General features: G+C 36.3%; 1 protein-coding gene across 1 annotated transcript in view; it reads right to left on the bottom strand.

The window, feature by feature from the left end:
• The window catches only part of USH2A (usherin), a gene marked incomplete at both ends in the record, with an annotated part of 509,528 nt that overhangs the window by 134,441 nt on the left and 348,624 nt on the right, over positions 1-26,463 (bottom strand). Inside the window, 8 exons of the mRNA XM_083377756.1 lie at positions 201-366; positions 4,238-4,318; positions 10,420-10,535; positions 11,057-11,204; positions 11,957-12,155; positions 21,231-21,343; positions 24,890-25,092; positions 26,170-26,379. Of these exons, the coding sequence (XP_083233882.1) occupies positions 201-366; positions 4,238-4,318; positions 10,420-10,535; positions 11,057-11,204; positions 11,957-12,155; positions 21,231-21,343; positions 24,890-25,092; positions 26,170-26,379 (1,236 nt within the window). The remainder of the gene's footprint in view (positions 1-200; positions 367-4,237; positions 4,319-10,419; positions 10,536-11,056; positions 11,205-11,956; positions 12,156-21,230; positions 21,344-24,889; positions 25,093-26,169; positions 26,380-26,463) is intronic.

Below are 26,463 nucleotides of genomic sequence, written 5' to 3'. Positions count from 1 at the left end.
GGGCAAGAGTGGGAGAGATCTGAGGGTCTCTGGCAGGAGGAGGGTCTCTGGGCCGGGGCCAAGGCAGTGGGGTCCGTTCCCTCACTGTTTCCAGGATGGCTTCGCGGGCCACATAAAACCACTTTGCGGGCCGGATCCGGCCCCCGGGCCTTGTGTTTGACATGTCTGCTATATAACAATATCTATGAAATTCTCCTTACCTATGAATATCCGTGTAGAATAGTCACCACAACATTGGTACTCTGGTCCCACTGTGCACCTTTGACCTCCACAACAAGCACTTGATGCATTCAGAAGAAATGAAAGATACTTGTCCTCACAGCATTGGAAATTTGGAGTATTGTACTGATTCCCATTGCAACATATCTAAATATAGATATAGGTTAAAGCATGAAGCAATTCCCAATGGAACAATATCAACAGCACATACATATAACCACAAATCCATTAAAACTGAACTCTTATTCAGCACTCATGATATTATGTATTTTGGATAATGAAACGTCTGCAAGAAAACAGCCAAGCTCAGAGAGCACCAAGGACCCCTAAATTCTTATTGTTTAGCAGAAATCTAACAAGGAAATTGATCAAGTTATCAATAAAATATACAGATAATTTACCTAGCTATAAAATCAAATTGAAGTTATCAAAATTTACAATAAACTTTGGGTAAAGCACTATGAATAAACTTATGGCTAAGAAGCATAATCTCACAAATACATCAATGATAAGTTTAAACCTGCGGGTTTGCTGCCTATTTAAGGCAGATTATTTTCCAAAATTCAGCAGTAAATGTGATTATTTTTTTATAGTCACAAACAGCAGTAACTATACAAGCCCAAGTTTTATAGAACAGGAAAAAGAAAGAAAAAAATAACTGGCTGATTGAAATGCTTATAATAATATGATTTATTTTCCTCATGTGGCTTATGTAACTTTTTGACCATAATTCTTTAGACAAAGTTATTTTACATCTGTAGTATAAAATAAAGCAATTTTAAAAGAAAACTTAACAGTGACAAGAAAATGATTGTCATGAAGACTGGGGACCCTCCAGAAGATATTTATAAAAGATTGCAGTAACAAGGAGACTTCTCTAAAGAGAACACTTTCCACAAATGTGAAATCACATTTGTAAGTTGCTAATTAGTTGTCTACTAGTTTTGGCTGAACCAGAAGTATACACAGTATTTAAAAATACTTATTAATGAATTTTGATTAATTTTCTTCATCTTGTATATTTCTAAATGTTCTTGATTTTGTTAATTTCATAAACATATTATAACTACAGTTAGTTTTACAGGTAGTCCTCATTTAGGAATTGCCTTGCTTTGTGACTGTTTGCAGTTATAAAGGAACTTTATGACAAATCCTTGCATTTACAACCTTCACAGACCTGTAAAGCAAAGGAAAGTAAAATCCTAAATTCAGATTTTTTTTCAGCTAACATTCTATGGCAGTGATGGCAAACCTTTTAGAGACTGAGTGCCCAAAAACCACCCTGTCCCCTCCTGCCCCCCTGCCCCCCCGCCACCCACTTGCGGAGCCACCCACGACACATCGCAGCAGATCGCCCAGGCGGCCCAGCAGTGCCATGGTGGCCACACCTTCCGCCCATGCCCCACAGCATCATCTGCATGCGACGGGGTGCGAGGGTAGAGTCTTGTCCCTGCTGCCCGGCTGCCATGTCCTTGGCTGTGCTGCTCCGCATGAGCTGTGCCCGGGGGTGACTCTCCTCTGGGGGCGCTGCTGGTGAGGAGAGTGCCATGGGGGGAGGCAGAGTTGGGGTGACAGCACGTGTGCCCACAAAGAGGGCTCTGAGTGCCGCCTCTGGCACGCGTGCCATAGGTTCACCATCACTGTTCTATGGAACCATTTTTCCTAACTTGATAAAAAAAATTGGCAAGCTACTAAAAACACTATGGCCATTGGCATTTCGCTTTTTATTAGGCTACTGGATATTTTTTAAGTAAGTTGTGGTCTATAAATAGGGAAGAGGCTAAATCTCCAAATCTATCTTCAGATGCAGCTGTTAATTAGCCTTACTGAGATATGTTTCTTTCAGCTTTGGAGGACCACTTTGGTCCCTACAAAGCAGATATAGCTTAGATGGTCCAGCAAGTTGATATACTTAAATCATCAGAATTTGTTAAGATGTAGATAATCTGGCAAAGAGAGGAAGCACCTTTGTTGCACTCCCAACATAGACTTCTGAATAATTGTCTGATGTATTAGAGAAGGAAGACCAAGAACTAGTTTTGTAACAGAAAAGAAAAAGATAGTGTGATTCTCTCTTCAGTTTTATTACTTTTTCTCCCAGAGAAGTTCAGAGAACAAATTCTCAACTACAGTCTTCTGTATCTCTACCTCACATAATAGGCATCAACTCATAAGTTTAATTAAAGTCTATGGTAGAATAAAATATTTATCTAAACACTGACAGATGAGAGTGCAACATTATTAGTGGAAAGCTACTACCCAGTTCATAGACAAGCTTGTTAGGTTTCTGTTATTCCTTTAGGCACTAATGCTATTCATGTGATTAGTCCCACTGAGTTCTTCTGAGCGTATCAGTAATACTGTGACATTCATTTTTCTTGCTGCAATTACTTTTAAACAAGTGAGAAGCTAAATATTGGATTGAACGGAAGATAAAGAAAATTATAGAAATTTACACTAGTTATGAAGCCAACCTTTTAAAGTGGTTAGTCATTAAATGAGAACAATTCATATATTTTATTGCTATACATGGGTACCAAAATAATGTTTAATAAATAAAGTAAAAGGCAAAAGTATTTCTTTAAAAATAAAAGTTAGATGGACTTAAAATATATCAAATTTGCTAATTTTGATAAATTGTAATTCAGAACCATGTCTTAACATTTGGGAACTTCTCTATTCTGTACAAAGACAGTAATTTCCTACATTCATTCTAACATGGAGGTATTTTCCAGGGGGAGTGGGTGTGCAAGAGGGAAAACAATAAAAGCACCACTGCATTGCCACAGTGCAAGCTTTGTCCTTATGCATGTGTATCTCATCCAAAGAGGTGGGTGGCTTTAAGAAATTATTTCCCCTGGCTGATGAAAGTGACTAATTTCTTAGGTTGATTGGCAGAAATGATCCAGTGTATTTCCAGTTTTATGCATACAGACAAAAGGAAACTTTCCATGCTCAGAAAATATAACCTGAATCCACACCACAGCTTTTGAATACTTTTGAATGCAGACTGCATTTGCAGCTTTTCAGTTATCCTGAATCTGTTTTGCAACTCAAATGGTTAAATTAGACACAAAACATACTTCTCCAATGTAATTTGGGAATAGTTTTGCCAGACCTCCTATGACACCGATAAATTGCAGAGGAGCAAAGAAACCTTTCAAATTGCAGAACTGATTTTTGTCTTAGCCACTGTTAGTAACAAAAATAGCAGGAAAACATGACTTTGCAGTATAAAAGGGCTTCAAAACCCCTGTGACATTAGGGTGTTATTGCCATAACAGGCATATTGGCTGCAAAATCCAGATGACCAGTAGATGGCAGCAAAGAGATACAGAAAACATTTTATTGTCATTTAGTGGTCACCTGGATTTATTTTTTTTACAGCCTAGTTATGGCTATTGCCGTCCTATATCATGTATATTTGTATGCCATGTCTCCATATGCTTTGTGACTGTAATGTAATCCACACAGTCAACTATTTTTCTGTTGGCCAACTGATCAGCCGGTTAGTGTAGAATGCTTGGCTGGTTTTCCTATTTTCTGCCAGCCATCCTACTTACAATCACTGCTTTCTCATTTAGTATTAGAAGGCAAATTGAAACAGTATTATTTTTAGATTTGTGTATGTATTTTAACAATGTTTGTTTGTTTTGCACAGTTTGCATGTTTTTGTATTGAAAGGTGCCTTGATTCTCTGAATGGAAATATAGGATTATTATTTCTATTATGAGGAGGAACAAGAGAAGGAGCATCAGCAGCAGTTAATAGTGTTGCTATTCAGTGGTGAGAAATCGGTGTTCAGGAAAGGACCAAGGCTTCAATTTATACTGCTCTTTGAACAATTATCTTAAATGTCAAAAGTGCTTTAAATTTTCAAATCCTTCTGAGCTATCTCCTTCCCAGTAAAACCTCTTGTCACCAACTCAATGATTTTTTCTGAGGCAAGATTCCACCGATATCATTTGCCCATTATGTACCTCTTAAAGAGCTTACAATTTACTTATACCGAGCATACCCTTGAAACTACGTGATCTAGCCAGGCTCCCATTAGTATCTTTGAACTGTTATGTAGCTCCCCAACATCCTTTGCAACAGGCTGTAAATTACAAAATAGCATTTTTGGCAGCATTTTAGTACAGCTACTATTTGTATTGGTCTGAAGCCCAGAGGATATGCATTATCACCCCATAAAACAAAATGTATTTAAGAACTATCAGGATTATGTCATATTCCCCCCAAAAGCCAACTACTGAAATCAGTAATGATCATCATTATCTCATCCTCTTATATTTAAGTGTATACCAGCCAGCCAGGGTTCTTATTAGGCCAGTATTATCTCATCATCTTTTATTTAAGGATGGCAATTTAGGATGGTGTAATCAGACATATATATCTGCTTTCCTAAGCCATCCAATTAAAAACACTGCTTTTTCCTAATTATTTTCCATGTTCTCATCAGCATCAGTATAGTTTGTATAATTTGATTTCAAAATAAGACAGAATAAGAGGAAAAAAAGTTTCCCTTAGGCTGAGTCTACAAATGAAAAAGTTTGTGATGATTCTGCAAAACATTTTGTAGCATCTGATTCTAATCGGACCATGATTGCCTATTAGTTAAAATGGTTGATAGTAGTTTGTAAGTAAGAGAATTAGAATCAAATTAATTCTGTCCTACAGTCTGCCTTTCAGATCCTCTGAAGTTTTTTTTATATTACACCTTATTCTTAGGATACAGTCCTCCAGGGGCTGGTCTAATCAGGAACACGGGGTTTATAAAAGTGATATTTGCTCTCTATATTGTGCTGTTTTTCAACTTTATTTTATTATGAGAGGTGGCAGAGGATTCTACTAGGCAGAAGAATTGAATACAAATAATTGTATCATAATCTCTCTTAATTTGAAGTTTCCTGATCTGCTTAAATTTACTAATGTGGAAAAATAAAATAGGAGAAGTTCCATTCTGATAGCTTCTTTTGAGATTTATATCTTGGTCACCCCATAATTAAATTAACACAAAGAATTTCAGCAACATCCTCTACATTTTTGGGAAAATATCTTCTTGGAGCATCCTCTTTCATCAAACTGAATGAGAAACAGTAGGAAAAAAGGTGGAGAATTGATATTTATTTATTTAAGAAAATTTATATGGCCACTGAACTCACTCTCAGTGACTCTGGGCAGCTTACAAATATAAAAACCCAATAAAATAAATAATAGGTTATAAATTGAAATAATAGGAGTCAACAGAAACAACAGATGCTTTGGGCAAAGATCAATGGCACAATGGAAGAAAAAATTTCTAGTTAATGGTGATATATTGGGAAGGGTTAATACAGACATGTCAAACACAAGGCCCGGGGGCCGGATCCGGCCCGCAAAGTGGTTTTATGTGGCCCGCGAAGCCATCCTGGAAACAGTGAGGGAACGGACCCCACTGCCTTGGCCCCGGCCCAGAGACCCTCCTCCTGCCAGAGACCCTCAGATCTCTCCCACTCTTGCCCAGGCCCCCATAGGCACCCTTGATGCGAACGATGTAGAGCTGGCCACGCCCACCCAGTAGGCCATATGCACTCTAGCCACGCCCACCCAGTAGGCCACGCCCACCCTGGCCATACCCACCCGGCCCCCTGAGGGCAACCGCAATGCTGATGCGGCCCTCAATGAAATTGAGTTTGACACCCCTGGGTTAATATCAAGAGAGGAAGCTTTCAAGGAGTCTTACTGTCACCACTACTGTTTGTCATTGTATTGATTCTTATGTTAACAATATTGAACTAGTTAGACCACAGATATCAACATCAAAAACCAAGAACAAAGAACAAAGGCATACAAAGTTAGAATTGAGAAGACAGCTACAGACAGCAAATGCTACCTCCTCAAAGAAGCAGTGGACTACATAGTTAGCTACTGCAAGAAGATCGCACAAAACTGACTAGGGACAATGGCATGACAAAGTAACAACAATGGTGACTGGAATATCTGCAAGAAACACTATTTGCAAGCAAAAATGCTGGGGCTACAAAATGGACAAAGTAATAAAAATTGAAGAAATGAAATTGCTCTGGAACTTTAGAATTCAAACAGATAAACATCTGCCATTTAACACCCCAGACTTAACAGACTTGTTGATAAGAAATATAAAAAAACCCTCAAAACACCTAAATCCTGTTGATGTTTTGCAAGTCCTTAAGGACTTAGCTATTTGTCTGGTGCTAAGATTCTGAGTATGATCCATTCCTTGGTTATTTTAGCAATTATGATGCATGATTTATTTTTTGGCAGTAGTTTTTAATGTTTATATTATTATAATTGTTTTATTTTTAAATTTTTGTTTATGACTCAGAATCACTGATTAAAATGGGCAGCCATATAAATTGAATACATAAAATTCAGCTTTTTAAAAGTTACTGTTATGTTTCATTTGCAAAGGAAAACAATGAACAACCCAAGGAGCGATTAATATGATTTCTTGAAATAAAAAACAATATGGAGGCCCTTGGCCCATAATAGGAAATCCACGGCTATAGTAACTCTATTTAACATCCCAGTTCTGCTAAAATAAAATCCAGTGAAGAATAATGTATACAGAAGAATGCTTTGCAGAAATCCTTTCAATGAAAAGTACTTGTAACCAGTGTACAGATTCTTAGCAGAAGTATGTGAAGACAATATAGAGTCTATATACGTAGTATATATTCAGCATAGTGTTATTATAATAGTAAAGACAAGAAAATAAGCAGAAATGTGTCTTATTACAAGATGATTAAATTGTTCATCATGTCCACTGAATTTGGAAACCTTCTTCCAGGTAATTGACTTTGGGGATCGTATTTCCCTCAGTATACGGTTGGCTGGGTGGGTTGTGAAAAGCAAGATGGTAGAATGAGGCCTTGATTTATTGGACTAATAAGGAGGAAGGATATATATTAAAACTCAATTATCATTAAATGACAAACAGGATTTTCAAGCCTAAAAACATACTTGTATATTAGAAAATCTACCTTAGTGACAGTTTAAGATAGTTTTAGAGATTACAGAACAAAGTAAATATATTGTACAACTTATTTGGTACCTAAGTTGTACAATATATTTTACTTTGTTCTGTAATCTTAAAGAGAAATAAATATACATCATAAACAAATATTCATTTTAAGGGGAAATGGCAAACACTGCCTGGACTGATCCATTACCCCACAGACTTTGTGGTTAAGGTTATGTCGGCCAACGTAATTTATATTTTCGTTTGAATCACTGAGCTAATTCACTTTCCTAATTGATGCTTTGTCTGACAACAAATCTTATGCATACACACTGTCACTACATGTGTGATGCTACTGCTGACAAATAGGAACATTATTTTATTATATTAAATCTTACCTTCAGACTAAGTTTTTTACCTCATTTGTCAATTAAAATGTATAGGCTTGTACTGTTTTGACTGCAGTATTGATCCAATTCTTAACTTGCAACTAACATAAACATTAATCTGTAAATGACCACAAGTTTAAAATATTTCTGTCAAATCATGATAGACCTCATTCAGAGTTACTCATCATTACCACATAAACAACCATCCACTTATAGATAAAACTAAATGGATTTGCTGTAAAAGAGCAACAAATCAATCAATCAACCAAGTACCCCAAAAGGATTTTAACCATCCCAATAAATTAATATCTTCCATCTGGATTATGATAAATGATAAAAAAGACTAAAATGCACTAGAGAATAGTCCCTAATTACAGGTGAAACTCGAAAAATTAGAATATTGTGCAAAAGTTCATTTATTTCAGTAATGCAACTTAAAAGGGGAAACTAATATATGAGATAGACTCATTACATGCAAAGCAAGATAATTCAAGCTGTGATTTTTTTTATTTATTTTTTTTATTTTAATTCCATTTATATCCCGCCCTTCTCTGAAGACTCAGGGCGGCTTACAAGCTTAGCAGTAGCCTTCATTCTATGTATATGCCTGCTTATTAGGGCTTTCACACACACCCCCAAGCGGCATTATTACAAAGTCAGCTTAATTGCCCCCAACAATCTGGGTCCTCATTTTACCTACCTCGGAAGGATGGAAGGCTGAGTCAACCTTGAGCCTGGTGGGATGCGAACCTGCACTAATTGCAGGCAGCTGATGTTACTTAAGGAGGCATTAGCCCACTGCTCCACCAAGGCTCTCCACCAAGCCATAATCATCACAATTATGACAAATCACGGCTTGAACTATCTTGCTTTGAATGTAAAGAGTCTATCTCATATATTAGCTTCCCCTTTTAAGTTGCATTACTGAAATAAATGAACTTTTGCACGATATTCTAATTTTTTGAATTTCACCTGTATCTTTTTTTCATTTTTACAGCAGCGCAACAAAGGTCACAAATTTTTTTTGGAAATGGATCTCTATAATGTGGTCAGGTACCATTGAGAAAGTGTTATGCTATGCTAAAAATAAAAATCAATAGTGGGTTTGTTCCCATTCAGCAGGGCGGATGTTTATGATACATGCTGGCTTCATGGTAGAATTCAGGATTCTAACAATGCCACCATGCAGGTTATTATTTACTAAAACAATATGATCTCATAGCAACAGCCTGAAATACCACACTACAGAAATTGATATAATGGTGCATTTATGCTCTGCTTAACTGTTCCCAATAGATCAGACCCCTGTGACATGAATCCTAAAGATAATAGTTCACTTTTCAGCCATTGTCCATTATCCAGAACCTACCTGTTCCTTCTTTCCACAGATTTCACCTTGACAGTTTCACTTTTCCAATAAACCCTAATTTGATGGCAGCTTTCTCCCCTGTGCATTCTTTTAGCCAGCTTCTGCTAACTGAACAGTACTATGATATTTTAAACACCAAGTTTTTGCCATCATGTAAGTCTCACATCAATGGCACCATCTCCTTAAAGTTTTGTAATGCTATATCCAGTTCCAAAATGATCACAAAAAATTAAAACAATTAATAGCTCAAGCAGACATAATTCTTCTACAATTTTTGAAACCTGTGGTCTCTGGACCTTCCCTCCTCATAGTTGGGACATTGTTTCTTTGGATTTTTCTTTTACCGATCAACTACATGTCAAGGGACTAGGTCCAATTTTGATAGTATCTGGCCTCCTTTCTAAGACTGTTCATTTCTTTCCCTGCCATAGATTTCCAATTGTTACTGAAACTCCATCCTGTTTATTCCACAAATTTCCCTAAAACCCCTAGGAACATTAGCTTCCTCAATCATTTTACTTCTGAAAGAGGCATACGATTCATAGACCATTTTTGACAGATCTATTTCCACTACTGAATGATAAATTGCCTTTGCCCTTTGGCCATTACCCACAGTCAAAGAAACAGAAAGAACAAATGCCACCTTAGAGCAATGCATTCATTACTATGTAAACTATCAGCAAGATAATTAGCTTGATTTTTTTTGTTACCTTTGATTGATGACTCTACTCATATATTGTCATTTCAGGCTACCTGTTGTTACTCTTGAACCTGCTGCCAAACACTTTCCATATTTCAGAGGCTTCCTGTTTGTTCCAGGAACTACAAGCCATTCGGATGGCTCTCACAGGTCATCTGAATCAATCAAGACATCCTTCTAGTGCTCTGCTAACCATCATTGTCAGGAAACTCCTCACATTAATCAATGAAGACTACATTGAAATTTTGCTAGATATTTCTCCTTCATACAAATGATAAAAAATATTACATGCTAAGGTTATATAACCATTACCTGCACTTGCACAGGTCAATCCTGTCCCCCCCCCCTAGTTTGCAGCTTCAAGTAATGCTTAAAATATCTCATGTATTTAATGTTACCATCCTGGTTCTGGATGACCCCTTTTCACACCTCTATTTTCCTAAAACTCCCATTTTTTGAGAGGGGAGGAAGAATTTTAGGTAAGTTGGAATACCAGAACAGAAGGGATAGAGTGGAATAATTAATTCTTTGGAAAAATAAACCAGACATGGAGGGATCAGGGGAAGCAACAGGTAAAGAATCGATTTTCCAGTTTCTGCAACAGTTGTATTTACAGTATCCTCACAAGCTCGAAGCACCTGACTGGTCACACAGTCTGGATTCAGTATTTGTCTGGAATTCTGTCTCTGAGGGAGAGAGAAACTGGCTGGTGAAGAGGAAAGAAATGTTGAAATATGATTGAGAAAGACACATAAACTACCCTGGCTGAATCTGAGAAGGAGGATTCTCGAATGGGGTGAACTCCTGGTGAAGATATAGAAGAGATACTAACTGCCTCATCTTGCTGTCTAGTGCTCGGATTGGGAGGCAGAACACCTAAAAGAGGAGAAACCCATATGACTTTAGTCAAAGCAGAAAATGAAAATGTATTCCCTGTTTTGAGATTTCCAGATACAAGGAGGAGGAGATAGAAAAAAAAAGTTTGAAGAAGGGAGATCTTCCTTCAATCTTCAGTAGAAACTGACAGAAAGGAACAATGTCCTCCGCTGTCACACAACAGGAAGAGATGGATATCTGGTAGCTGCAGTGGGGATGGAGATAGATAAACTAGAGAAGGATAAAGACTGAAGCTGGGGAGATGTAAACCAGCACTCCACAGGTCAGACAGAAGTGTTCTAAGCAAAAGCTGGGGGGAAAATGGTTAAAATCTTGTTGATGTGAAAGGGAAGGAGAAAAAAGATGCTTACAATTTAAACCCCAGAACTTACTTACATGTAGTGCTTGATTTGTGTGTTCTGTAATGGGCAGATCATCCTTATTACATGATACTTTTCTTGTCTCCAATAAAGCAACTCACCTGGTAGTGCTAAGACTGTGAAGCTTCTACTGTTATTTACCTCTTGAGTATGAGATTGGGTCAGTAGTGGGATCCAGCTGGTTCATACCGGTTTGGCAGAACCAATACCAATTTTTTTTGTTGAGTTCAGCGAACTGGTTATAATAAATCTGTGTTTTCTGGAACACATCTGGTTTTCGTTCAACTACCTTCCAGGTGAGAAAAGAAAACCCTCTCCAAAAGTCCAAGAGAGGAGCAATGGAAACCAAATGGAGAAATGGCGCCTTTGATCACGTCACTCAGGGGAAAACTAGGTGGTGCTTCTCAGAGTTAATTTCAGGAATAGACACTTCATCTCTCTAGTTTTGATATATCATTTTTTAATACTTAAAATGGTCATCAGGACAGAGAACCAGTTGTTACCTTTTTGACTGTGGAGGCATTTTTAGTTCAGCTTTGGGAAATGTGTTATGCAGAAGCTTATATAGCAGTGGACGATCCTTTAAATATCCTTGTTATACAGGTAGTTCTCAACTTACGAGCACAATTGAGCCCAAAATTTATGTTGCTAAGTGAAACATTTGCTAAGTGAGTTTGGCCCCATTTGACAATTTTCCTTGCCATAGTTCTGCAGAATCACTGCAGTCACTAAATTAAGTAACATGGTCATGAAATGAAACTGGTTTCCCCATTGACTTGGCTTGTCAGAAGAAGCTCACATGACCCTGGGACATTGCAGTCATCATAAATATGAGCCAGTTGCCAAGCATCTGAATTTTGATCACGTGACCTTGGGGATGCTGTGATGGTTGCTAAGTGTGCAAAACGGTCATAAGTCACTCTTTTCAGAGCCGTTATAACTTTGAATGGTCACTAAATGAACTGTTGTAAGTCGAGGACTACCTGTACTTTAATTGGGATAGACGTTAAAGATCAAAGCCAGCATATTACATGGTCTTACCTTAAACTGGGAATTACAGCATCGTCTTCCACGCATGTTTTCATGAATGTTGCATTCCAGGAGTAGGGAAATTCCTTCATGTTGATGTTTTAACAGTTGCTTTGCCTCAGTGCAGTGATGCTGAGCTTTACGCAGTAGTTCATATCCTAAGATATTGCCATTTGGTTGTCCTGGTGATGTCCAGTTAATCTGAAGTGATCTGCAGCAGCAGAACAATTAACACATAATTCAATTAATACCAACTGTAATTTACTTCAGCTTCTGCTAACGCTCAAATCTTACTGGTGTCCTTTTTAACTTTGCTGCAATGGGAGGAAGCTTTAAATGGATCTATTTTTTTTTTAAAGGGGCTCTTCTGCTCTTCTCTTCTGATCATTATACAACACTTAAATTATGATTCATTCTTTGGCAGAAAGATAGAGTTGAAGACTGATATATAATTGACCCTGACATTTAATAGAAAACAAGTGGTAAACTTTAGTTTAAAACAGAGTCACAGCCTCACTCTAATACCTCTGCTCAGTTGCTTTCAGCTTCTAGAAACAAGTACTGTATTTTTACATTAGTAAATTCAGCATAATGGAGCACTATTACACACATACTTGACCGAAACAAAACACTTCATCCCCTAAAAAATCTTGTTGGCTGCGCAAGACCTAGCTGCACTGATAGATATTCTATTGACTCTTTTGCAAAAAGCAGCTTGTAGAAATCTTCTTTCGTATTTTTTTTCCTTCAGGGAAGACACTGATGACTTAAGACCATGCTTGCAGGAGCTATAGTACAATTGTCTTGTGATTTTAGCTTTTTTAGAGAAAGCGTTGGAAAAACTTTCAGCTGCAGAAGCTGATCAATGTGCAGATAAGATCTTGATGATTTCAGCCACCTCAATTTTCCCACTTCAGGAAAGGCATTAAGCCCTAGACATAGTGCTAGCATTTGGGGTGCATACATGTGCATTCTTGATGAGCCTGGCCATCCTACATAATCCATCTGCTGGGCAACCAGGTCAAAAGTATAGTAGCTGCAATTTGTAAGGATCTAGACTATGAGAATTAGTAGGTGATGAACATGCTCGTAGCCATACTGAACCCAATTAAATTTAGGTGTATTTAAGAATTAATAGATAATAGCCAAAATCCTTCCAATGCAAGATGCAAAATGGCTCTGGGCCATTTTGTTGCCTTGAGGTTTAGCAACAATTTAAATATTCAGCACATTTTCTTTATCTTGGTGATACCTTACTTTTAATTATAAAAAAAAATATTGTGGAATTTTAAAGAGTGAAAGTTGCACCAAAATTCTAGGACCACAAGATTTGGAAAGGCCCAGGAATTTAAAATAAGTAGCACAAACTATAGCTACTTGGAAATTATTTTATATATTATCATTGATATATTTATGTATCTTTTTTTCCAAAAAAAATCAACACTTTCTTCTACCTATTTGGAATTCCTCATCCAATACATTCTTCTTCCTATTTATATTTCTTCCCTTTTCTCTCAGCTTGGGAGAGAAAACTAAATTGGGGAAGGGCCACAAAAGGAGCTTTTCAAATTTATGGGAGACGTCAATTCTGATTGGTTATCATTGTAAATAAATGTTCTGAAATATAAGTGCTGAATTTCAAGATTCATTATAAAGTTCTGTATCTTCAAAACATGCATTAAATACATTGCTCAAAAGATGCCTGAGTAGAAATGTAAATAATTAAATAGTTCCTTCCTTATAATATCATACTGTAGATACTTCATGGGAGAACTGCATATAATGTTAATGATGCAGAATGCAGTTAACCTCTGAATTTACTCTAAACACAAGTAAAGCCATGAACTGAACCAAACCACCATGCAAGGGATGGAGAGACTTAAATATTTTTATCTGCAGATGCTTTGTTCAAGAAAACTCTTCCTTTTGTTGCCCATAGCAGAAGAAAGGTGATTTTAGAAGTGAGGAAGCTGAAGTAAAAAAGTTTAAATCTCTTCCCCTTGTACATACCTTGAATGCCCTCTGGATAAAAATACTGAACGGAAATGGAAACAAGAGCAACAATAATAGGATCTCATGCAATTACTCAAGGTCAGACTTCTACCTAATTTGCTTCAGATATTTGGCACTACAACTGGCAGAATTCCCATCCAGAGTAGGAATGGACTTTTAGGATAAATATTAAAAACAAGAGAATCCCGCAACCTTGTGGCTAGAAGATTAATTAATAAGCGGAGCTGCAATCTGCAATAAATCCACTAAAGGCAAATTTCAACATTACAGTGTGAACACTGGTGAGCTAAAGATGACTTTTTTTTAAGTTCAATTTGCCCATTTAAGATTTAAGTAAATCCTTGTATCTTTCCTGCTGTAAGGGAAACTTAACATCACCTAACTTTGGATGGATCATTTTAGAAAGTAATATAACCCAATTACATAGTAACTGTCAGAATTCTTTGTGACACTGTAAATTAGCATTCATTTAAAGTTAGAGACTTATGTTCAGAAACAGCAGCTGAGATAAACTCTGGCATTTTATAGAATAAAAATAACACAGTGATCTATTATTTCACTACCTTGAGGTATAAACAGAGGAACACCTAGCAATAACAATCTCTAGTGGAAGAATTGATGTCAAATGTGAAGGGATAACTTCACAGGTTACTTGTAGAGTCACTATTATTATTCTGAAGTCTTCATCTGACTTACTGAATTAATGCCACAGTCTGTAGAAGTCTATTTTATATTCACTGCATATTCGACTCAAAGAAAAAAAATACCCCTTACATATCAATGATTTACTGACAAACATATAAAAAAGAACAAAAGAATGAGAGAGAAGAAAGAAAAGAACAAAGAAAGGGACAACTAAATGTTAAAAACGAACCTACAATTTGAAATACTATCTCAGTGTGTATGATTTTGCAACTAAATAAGCCAGTGGTAAATGACAAGTATTTTGTATCATGTTCTTTGACATTTTGTGCAGCATACTGATTTTGTTAAAATATTTTTGCACAAAATGGAATTAAGATGAAATCAAACTCTCCTCAAAAGCAGTCATACTTGAATTTAGTCATGCTGTTCAGCAATATGTGACTATATATCTCTAAAGCTAATATTTATGTTCACATTTTACTCTAACCTATGGTTTAATAAACCATAATTAACTATGATTCTCTCTCTCTCTCTCTCTCTCTCTCTCTCTCTCTCTCTCTCTCTCTCTCTCTCTCTCTCGTGTGTGTGTGTGTGTGTGTGTGTGTGTATGTGTATGTGTGTGTGTGTGCTCACACGTTGGAGTCAGCCTTGATTCCTAGTGATTGCCTGGAGATTCTATGCTATTTTCTTGGCAACATTTTTGAAGTAAATTTGTTATTGCTTCTTTCTATGGTTGAAATAAAGTAACTAACTCAGAGTTACCCAACTGGCTTCATGGTTAAAACTGGATTAGAATTTATGGTCTCCCATAAATGCATTTCAACACATTTGAATGAAAGTATAATATATAAAGCTTGTGATAAACTAATAGGATTGCAATTATTGATCTACTGTGTTTCCCTGAAAATAAGACCAGGTCTTCTGTTCAGGAGATATCTTACCTCCAGCACTGCCAGCCCTGCCCAACTGGTCCACTTCATCTGGGGCCAAAGGAGCAGCTTCATTCTGCAGCTGCATTCTGGCCTGCATTTCACAGTCAGGCCTTTCCGGAAGGCCTATGCAGCTGATAACTGAGCAATGGATTTAATCCATAGCTCGGTCCTTAGCTGAAGAGGTCTTGTATAACCAAGCTGTGGATTGAATCCATAGCTTGGTTCTTGGCTGCAGTGGCCTTCCGGAAAGGCCTGTGACTGGGAAATGTAGACTTGGCTGCAGAAAATGCAGAAGAAGTGGGTTGGCGACAAGAGGACTGGCTGCCAGATAAGTGGGTACAGGGCATGTTAAATAGCAGGTTCTTTGGCGCAGGAATGAAGACGAGGTAACTGAGTACAGGGAAACTCATATTTTATTTCAGGCAGAATCTGTACTGGCAAATGGCTGCAACTAGCTGCAATATAGGCGGCAGCCAATAGGTTTGAAGCAACCATTCCCACCTAGGGATAGCCAATTATAGCGCTGGAGACTTGTAGTCTGGGTTGCTGGAGAGCCGTTAGCTGCTCCAGCAACCCACGTGGTATTAATAATGAGCCAGTACATAACAGGGCACATGGAACAGCTCCACACCCCCATCCTCATCCTAGTTTGATTTTAGGTTAGGGTAGGGTTTACATTAGGCCTAGCCCCCCAAAATCTTTTTTAATTTTTAATTTTTGTATCTAGTTTTTATGTATTGCCCTGTTCACCGCCCTGAGTCCTCCGGGAGAAGGGCGGTATATAAATTAAATTAATAAAATAAATAATAATAAAATAATAAAATCAAGCTAGGGCTTATTTTTAGGATAGGCCTTACTTTTGGGGAAACAATAATCATGGTAATTCTCTATCCTATTTCTGGTATTCAGTGTTTGAGAAACATCTTATTGACACCAAACTCCAGAATATTTAATCCATGAAATTAAAGGAGTAAATGGCATCTGTTGATTAAATGGGCACACAGCAAATATGAAATTAAACAATAGGCTCTCTCTCTCTCTCTCTCTCTCTCTGTGTGTGTGTGTGTGTGTGTGTGTGTGTATACAGTTCAGAACTGTATACAGAACTTTATACGCTTGTTTTAAATGAAATTAGTTTGAGTAAATAGTTTCAATGTATATGTACATCTCAGTTGCATGTTATATAAATAACACAGATGTGTTTTGACACTTGGATTTACAAAAAAATCTACTTTCCTCTCCTTCTTTGTTCACTTAAGAAAATAGTAAATCACTTAATAGCAGATGAATGTTGAAAGTATTTGTCTGATTTTCTGAATGATGCATTTACTCAGAAAACCCTGGATTTAAGATGATCTACCCAAAAAAGATTAGATAGAACTATATTAAACTGAAATAAAAATTCAGTGTGTCGCCCAGCTTCCATACCTTGACAATGAGACATACAGTCCCACTAAAATCAATCCTGGAAACCTTTTCTCTCCCCCCCCCTCCTCCATTTGTCAATGCTGCTAACATCGGATGTTCTTGCTTTGACAACAGATGAAAATGCAGCCATTTTCTCTATGCTTTTAGAATCAGTTGGTGCTGAGAAGGGGGACTGGAATGAGAGTTCAGTTAGTCATAATAATAATAACTCTGCCGTGAGAATCAAAGGACAAACTGGGTCCATAGCTGATAACGTTTTGGCGGGCTGGAGAGCTGGGGAGAAAGCCCAAGCTTCAAGCTAAGTGGGAAATGTGATTTATGACTGTTTATTGGGGGTGGGAATTGTACTTTGTTACTCTGTATATAGGGGAGGAGAATTTAGTTTTTGGGTTCAACTATGTAGTGTACTTTGCTTCCTGAATAAAAAAATTCTTTAAGGAAAACAATGCCTTGAAGTTCTTTTGAAGGGTTTCATCTGTCAGAACCATGACACCATGCATGTGACATATCAGCATATTCATTTGTGTCCATGTATACATAGATAAATATATATTCTTATTTGCAGAGGCCAAACTCCAAAAAGGACAGGGCCAAGAAAAAAAACATACCATTAATTGAATTAATATCTGGTTAAAGTTAATTACTTGTGGTACCCATTATAAAATAAATTATTTTCACTTTTGCCTATAAACCCACAGACTACTCTCTCTTTCCCACTCAGAATGACATTATGGAAATCTGAGCTCAACAAGCATAAATCTATAAATGTGTGGTCTGCAGGAAGTCACAGTGAATTGACTTTCTATTGAAGGAGGTATGAGGAAGCTCCTGTTATGCTGGTAAAGGATCGGTTGTGTTCAGATTACTGTGCATAAGTCAGGGTGAAAATGTGGAAGAGATTTTGAGGCCCTGATTTCTGGTTTCACTGCAATAAGGAAACTAACAAATAGATGGTCTGTGCTGGATTGCAGTCAAAGGAAACATATGCATGGTTCCTGTGTGTTAAGTCTTCTTGAATTCAGTTGTTCTTCCTTCTAGGCAATTATACTTAGGACTTGTAGTTTTCTTAAGGTAGCTTCTAAGCCCTGTAAATTCTCTATATGAGGAAGATGACAAGAAGTGGGCAGGACTGCCTATCTCCCTTCTTTTCCTCCCCAGTACCATGTCTTTCGGTAGACAATCAAAGACTATTATGTGACACTTTGTGCACACACTTTAATTCTCTCACCTTGCTTTCAAGGTCTTCTACTGTTGTTCTCTTAGCAAATGTAAAAGGACCTCTTAGATTCCCAGATAAATGGGAGGAGGGGAGGAATTTGTTTTCATTCCGTTAAATGCTATGACACCAAAATAGATTAATTTCAAGGTTGGGTTGGTTTTTCTTTTCTCTTTTTTGGTGCCTTCAAGTCGGTGTTGACTCCTAGGGATTGCCTCAAAAGGTCCCTGCAATTTCCTTAGCAAGATATCAGAAGTTTTTGACATTAGGGCAGAGAGAGAGAGAGAGAGAGACACAGACAGACAGACAGACAGACAGAGAGAGAGAGAGAGAGAGAGAGAGAGAATGACTGACCAGGAGACTGACCTCCTGGTTCTAGACTGTGCCTTAACCACCACACCAAATTGGGTCTTAGAATTAGCCACCCCTATTGGCCTAAACAAAAAATACAAGTAACATCTTCTCATTTGGCAAATTGACGTTTTCTTTACCATTTGCCATTTCATAGAAAGAGGCATGAAGAAGCTCCAGATATAATTTCTGATATAACTGAGTGTCTAAACTAGATTCCTATCTCTCAGCCAGTGAGTGTATTTTAACAAACACCAACTGATAATGGCTGTGACCACCAAAACATTTTGACACCAGATAATTGCTAGCCTAGTAGGGAAAACTAAACTTTCTGTTGTAACAGATCTGATATGCAGTCTGACTACATAAGCCATAAGGCTTAGTGAGTGCAATTATTTTTGTATGGTTCTATAGTAGTTCCAAAGCTTTTTCTGACCCCAAATATAGGTTTGATCTGTTAAGAAATTTCTAAAAAGCAAGGTCAATTTGTTGAAGAACTTCTACAAAAATTTGCAGAATATGCATCACACTGTTTATAGGTGTCTGTTAAAAACCAAATCACCTCTTCATTGGCAGATACTTCATTGGCAGTATCTTCCTATTTATTCAATCTGCTATTTTCTTCTTGGATTGGTTTCCTTAACAGAGGACGAAGTGGAAAATTCATATGCATGCCCGTACTTGCTGAAGCTGTCAACCGCAGTGATTGTCACATTTCAATCACAGTTAAAACCAGCCAGCCAGCTAGCTACTTTTTTTACAGCATAAGGCTTTACATTCTTGAAGACCAGAATTAATGAATTAACTATTGATTAAATTCCACTCTAGCAAATCCACCGTGGCAAATAAATGAACTACCTGGGGCATATGTAGGGCACAGTCAGATATGTCCAGGCAATCGATCAGTAGTTAGTATTCTCTTAGGACATGAGAACAGCTGACGCTAATATGACATGTAAGGGGAGGCAATGAAAAAGAGTCCCATTCGACTGAACAGATGATCAAACAGGAAAGGATTTCTAATTGTTTTACATTTGCGTGTTTTGATATCTTAGCTAGCATATCATCTCAAAGACATGCATAAGTACATGTGTATGTGTTTGTGTGTGCTTATTATAATTGCAAAAACTGAAGTAAAACTAAGACCAACCAAAGCTTCCTTAGAAGACTTTAGGAGTAAATATATCCTTATAGGCATATTTCCAAAGAATGTTCAGTTATTTTAAAAATGCATTACTCTTTCTTGAAGAAGTAAACCAAATGCCAACTTCTGCCAGTAGTGTAATAACATTTTATTAATAATAATATCATGCAGGAGATTTACTATTGTTGCCATAATTTTGATATATCCTTAAAATTGCTGTATAATCTTTATTAGAAAGTTTGGCACTCATAGGGCCTTTTAGGAAAAGAATGATTACATTTGTCACTATGAAAAATAAATTCCCATAATAATAATAGAAGAAAAAAAATTACATATAACTATATCTACTAGAGTATGTGCATATAGATAAACAGCCATTTCTTTTTCACCTAATGCCTTTTTAATATCATGGATCAGTATTCTAATCAGGCTAATAAAGTGGGTGTAACCACAAGAGCCCAGTCTAAAGCAAAGCAGGCAGAAAAAGGAATCTGGGATCCTTCCTCGTCCTACTGATTTAATAGGAGGAGTGGAATGTAATAGAGAGGAGAAAGACATAAGAAAGGCTGACATGACTTCCTTTAATGTCTAAGTCTGATCAGTTTTCCATTTGAAAAAGTAAATAATGGAGATCTGGATACATCAACTGATGAGCCCCTCTCGATATTTGCAACAATGTCAGAGAAGCTGCTTCGTGATAGAATTAAATCAATAAGAATTTGACACAGGACTGATTCACATATTTCTCAGTCCTTCACTATAAAGATGTCTTTGGAAATCCTTCCTATATCCACCAGTAATGCCCGTATGGCTTCTCCTTTTCTTCCAGTATCTCGAGGTTGATAAAATCATGGCCTTCTTGCCAAGCTGAACACTATGTGAGATTTGAAATTGCTTTTGTGTAAAATAGAGGCACAGAAGAATGGTAGAGCAGGTATGTAGTATGAAATAGCTTCAGACTGAGTTTCTTTGCAGGGGGAAATGAAGAACCAGAAAACAACTACCATACATTGGATCAAAACTAAGTCTAGTATGAAAGACAAGATGTCAAATAGATTTATTTATTTATTTATTATTTATTTGTTTAATTTATATACCGCCCTTCTCTCAAGAGACTCAGGGCGGTTAACAGGGCAATACGTAAAAGACAGATACAAAAGTTAAAATTATTAAAACATAATTAAACAATGCCCATAGTACAAATTTAAAATTAACGTCATAATAACAAAACCCACCCCGTCCCATCAGGCCAGGCCCGCTTCCTTAAAAAGATGGGTTTTAAGGTCGCGCCGGAAGGAGCGGAGGTCGGGCGCCATCCGGAGCTCTACCGGAAGATGGTTCCATAAGTCCGGTGCACCCACAGAGAACGCTCTCCCCCTGGGGGCCACCAGATAGGCAGACAGACAAACACACACTTTGTAACCTTCTTCCTTTTTAGATTTGTATGGAAACAAGCATTTATCTTATAGCACAATTTATGCCAATATAATTATTTTAGCACCACTGATTCTTATTACTTAAGGTAGAAACCAAGGCAAGTACGGTACATTTTAATACCTTGAACCAAGGACAGAGATCAATGGTGGTGATAAGTCTTTAGGCACACCTTCTGCAGTTCTAATTTGGGTTCCATTACTTCTCACACAAGCATTCTGCCTACAGGATTCAACCTAGAACAACAAGTATCAAAATGGGTACTTTTCCTCATTCAAAATTTGAAGTCAAAGTAGTAGCAAAGCTGAATTTAATATAATGGTAGGAAGGGCAATCATTTTAAATGGGGAACGCAAAAGAAACAAAAAGAAAAAAAAGTCAGTGTTATTTATATTCAAAGCATTTTTACAATATCTTTTCCTGTAACAGCATTAATATATATATATATTAAAAGTAACAAAATTGACCCAAACCAATGAAATCAGGAAAAAATGGATAAAACCTGTAAATTAAAAAAAGAAATCAGCAATGGTTAGCCTTTGGAATTAATTATAGGAACATTGCAGAATAAATGCATTTATTTCCAACAAAAGCACTGTGCTGATGAATGTTTTTCTACAAAAACAAACCATTTTAAAGAATACCTACTTATGCATTACACCTCAGAAAGTGGCAGTGAGTTGTAGTTTAATCAGTCAGGCATCTCCCTAGTAGCAAAATGGAACAGGCCTATATAAAACCATGTAGCAGCTAACCAGGAGCAGAGCTCTTTACTGCTTTATAAATTGGCACTTTTAAATATTTATTCCACTAGCATGAAGCTCAACACAAGGCATGAAGAAAATCAAAATATGCAAATTTAGATAATTATCTTATTCAGATAGTATTCCCTCTTCAGAAGTTTGACACTGATAACCCATGGCATCTGATGCCAGCCAGACCACTGAGATATACTGTGTTAGGGAAACAATTTGAGTGCAATATAGTATGTAGACAAAGTAATCCATACCATTTAAATTTATTTGTATTTTGACTTCATTGAAAAAGTACAGGATTTCTTTAGTCAAGTTATCTCATGATGAAGCTAGTATTCATTACAGAATGATAGACCAGAACATAGGACTGTCCAGAAATCCTTTAAATTGTTACAACCTATCCTAACTATATTGAGCATGATCCAAGTGTTCCTCCTCTCCTCACATACATGGGGGATTTCCATTCTTTTCAATGAGGGAATTTATCCTCCTCTCAGAGTTGATTTTTGCAAACATGATGCAAAAGATAAGGATATGATAAGTTTTTTAATGTGGGTTACAAAAATAGTAATAGTAGACTTAAATTAATAAGTTTGGGTTAGGGACACTCAGAATGTTGCCACTTCACCTTTGTAAGTCTATCGGCTTTCTTTCTTTTCCTGTCCAAAAATAGAAATAATGAACTTTTGTAGCAATGTATTAATGTTTGATGAACTCTAAAGATGAAAGTCAAAATATGACTTTCTGAATTTTTAGTGCTTTAAATAGATCCAAAGAAAGACTAATAATGTCACCTTTGCATCAACAATAGCAAAAAAGATCATTCAATATGCCTGGGTACAAATTGACAGATGTCTATACATGACATCAAAAAGTAAGACAGACAGCCATTTAATTATAACTTTAGGAATCTGAAGATTTGATAGGAAATATAATATGAAAGGCCAAAAAATGAAAAATAAAAAATAAAAACAAGGGAGGGAAAGTAAATGGACAATTAAATCTTTGAATTTTATCTGATATTTCAGTGCTACTGACATTGGTACTAATCCTGAAATATGAGAAGTTAAAAAAAAGCTAGCTGATTAATATGTAAGGCATCAATAAATCCTGAAGTCTGAAAACTATGAAAAGTTCTTGAATTTATACTACGGTTGAAGAAAGACAAGTATGTATCCATATGGAAACTGGAAAGTTTTATGTATATTCATAGGGAGTGGGGGGTGTAACTAAAAGGGGCTGGAATGTGGAAATCTGTTATAGTGTGACGTTTATTTATTGCACATTGCAAATGGATGCAAATTGTAGGACAAAGTATACATGATTACTATTACGGGGTCCCATACATCATTCAAAGAAAGCTAGTATCTGAGAGAGACAAAAAAAAAATAGGGAAGTTGCAATTAAAGCAGTATTTTGAACAAATGAAATCAAACCCATTATAGAAATGTATTTGTATGCCTTCTCTTCACAAATATTCATAAAACCTGAAAACTTCTGAGGAAGCCTAAAGAAAAAGGAAAATGAGAAAAAAACCCAAAGAGTTTAAATATTAATTGTATTTTTAAAAGACTGGGATTTCTATTCCTATCCTATGAATAGATCATCCTATTCCAGAGAAGAAGGGGAGGTAGGGAAACATGATAAAAGGCTACCAATGCAATATCATTATTTCGGGAGTTCATGTTTTATGCATGCCTGATGTTTCTAAAACAATTGCTATTTTGTTTTAATCAGTAGGAGCTGAATCTCTGTAATATATATAAGTTCAGCAGCACAGGAGGAAAGGAAATTTAACCCTGAGAATTTTAAAAGAGAGGCTGTGTATATGTGCATGTACCCGTCTATGTATATGTGTTTACACAGTCCTTCTAATGTTTATATTTTACTCACTATTAGTAATAAATGCATTAGGTAGCTTTATCAATAGACCTTTGTGCATATTTACCCCAAACAGCACCTATATCTATTAATTTTTCATTGCTTCATTTTTTCTTATAATTTAGAAAAATAGAATATTGATGTATGATTGCATTTTCCTTTCTGATTCAGGACATAGAAATTAACCAAAATTTCATTGCAATACAAATAAAACAAATTTGTCCAACATTCATATAGTTTAAGGTATTAATGTATTTGCAGGTATTTATAGTACTGGTCTATTTTTTCACATTAAACTATTTTGTTTTAATTTTAGTAGCATTTTCAATTTATTTTCTGAACATAGGAGATTGTTAAAAGTGTGTCATCCAAAGGAAAATTGTGAAAAGATACCTCATCTCAATTATAATTACTCACTCACTCACTTGTTCACTCGCTTACTCAATCTTTACTGGGTCTTAGATTAGCAGATAAAACACAAAAAACACAATTAATTAGTATAAAGAAGGAAAAATACATTTTTTCCAAAATAGGTAAAAAGGATTGGAAGAAATATTATGGTGTATTGTACAAACTATAGAACAGTACTTGACTGTCATCAAGGAAATAAAATCAGATTGATCTGATCATAACAACTGAAGATAAAACAAGTCAGAATGACCAGGATATTTAATAAAGAATGGAGATAATAATTCTTGACAAGAACATGCATGGAGGGGGCAATATGGAATAATAAGTTCCATTTTTTTCAATTATTCCTATAACATGGGAACACTGTCTCTGTTCAAAAGAGATCTTTTGGTATCTCCCTTTAGTAAGCTGCAAACTAAAGTGTAAAATCTTTGGAAATTTTAATAATTTGCAAAAACTCAATTATTAGTATGGTAGCACATATGCACTTACAGATGTGTGATACACACATATAGTATATATGAAGTATTAGCAATATTAATTGACTATATTTGTATGTTTTACACATTACTAATTATTCCATGAATTATCAAAGTTTCATATATCACAGATACAAACATATGCCATCTACATGACTGTACGCAAAATGATATATGGATTGTGTTAATATCTGTACATCTATAGATACACTGACATTGAACTATATATGAAACAAGAAAAAAGAAATATTCCAACCTGTATGTCATAAAGTGTGAATGGAGACAAATTTCCCAAAATGAAAGATCCAGGCACCTTTATTGTGGTCTCATATCGGTTATTATTCACATAAATAGAATATTCTCTGACAACACCATTTGAATTTGAAGGCAATGCCCAAATGACATGTACAGCTGTACTATTGATGACAACGACCTCTGGAGGGAACAGGCCCTCTTGTTCTAGAAATAAACAAACAAACAAATAAATAAAGCAGGAAAAGGAATCAACTCCATTTGCCGTTGTAAAAGCACTTGTTTAAACAAATACAGCTTAGAATTTAGATTTAGGAAAGCCTCTGCTACTTCTCTGCTGGTTTGTTAAAACGTTTGCACCATGTACTTGTTCTCTAAATGGACTTGTTATAAGCTCAGACACTGTGGGAAAAGGGGATGGTAAAAACCTTCATATCTCCAACCTTGCCTTAAACTGTACTGTAAATTTGACTAGAGGAATGTGACTATTTAACTGTTGCAACTTCATTATTCAGCATAGTCTCATGTTTCAACCCCATCCCCCTATCCCACGGCAAGTTAGCTTTTAAGGGTGATATCTCTCCATAGCTTTTATTAGCATCATAACTTGAGCAATGTGAAGCAATGTGTATTAAATTATTATGTAAATGCTTTTGATGATTACCACAGATAATGATGAAGCATTACCTTTTTTTCCCACAAAACAACTCCCATCTTTCTTAGCATTAAATTACACAGATTATTTAAGCATGTCATAAATAGCTATGCAAAGGAACTATTTTTATCTGGGTAAATCCATCTTTACCAGTTGAAAAATTGTGCTTCCAGTGGGTTCTAGTTTATAAATAAAAAAGGCGATGAACTTCGGCTTTGCCAAGAAAATGCAATCCTGACTTAAAGTACTTTGCTAATGACCTGGAACACTTGCTTCTGGGGTAATGATATTATAATGTTTATAATTAGATTTTACAAAGCCAAAAAGATTAGAAAGGCCATTCCAAAAGCATTTGAGATTCACGAGTTGCTTTTTTCCTCCTCTTTTCCCTTCCCTCCTCCAGCTCGCCAACTGGTTTGGAAATATGTCCGGGAAACTCTCAGAGTGGCTGAATTTATACCTTTCATTTCTCGTCAAACAGTTGACTATCATGTCACACACAGCCGGCTTCATAGCATTTTTTTTTTAAAAAAATCTTATTTTCATAATGGAACAGTGACAGATTTCAACCCTCATAAAAACAGTTAATTAATTTTCAGGTTTTAAGCTGAAACCAAGAGTCAACCTACCTACATCTGGTGTAGTCACTTCCACAGGTTCACTTGTGATGCTGTGAAGTCCACTGAAAACTTGAAGCAAAATCTGATACTGTGTATTTGGATATAGTTCACAAATAACAGCACTATTTTCAGTTGCAGGGATCTTTTTGGAATTTATGTGGACAGTGTCATTCCAGGAAAGGAAATAATATTCAATACTTTCTTGTACATCTTGTAAGGCTGTTTAATATACAAAAACAAAAAATCTGGCTGTAGAAATGAATGGAAAAATAATAATTACACAGCTCTTGACACAAGTATGAC

The sequence above is a fragment of the Vipera ursinii genome, assembly GCF_947247035.1.
Source record: "Vipera ursinii genome assembly, chromosome: 1".
Lineage (NCBI taxonomy): Eukaryota > Metazoa > Chordata > Lepidosauria > Squamata > Viperidae > Vipera > Vipera ursinii.
This window is presented reverse-complemented; position numbering and strand designations above follow the sequence as displayed.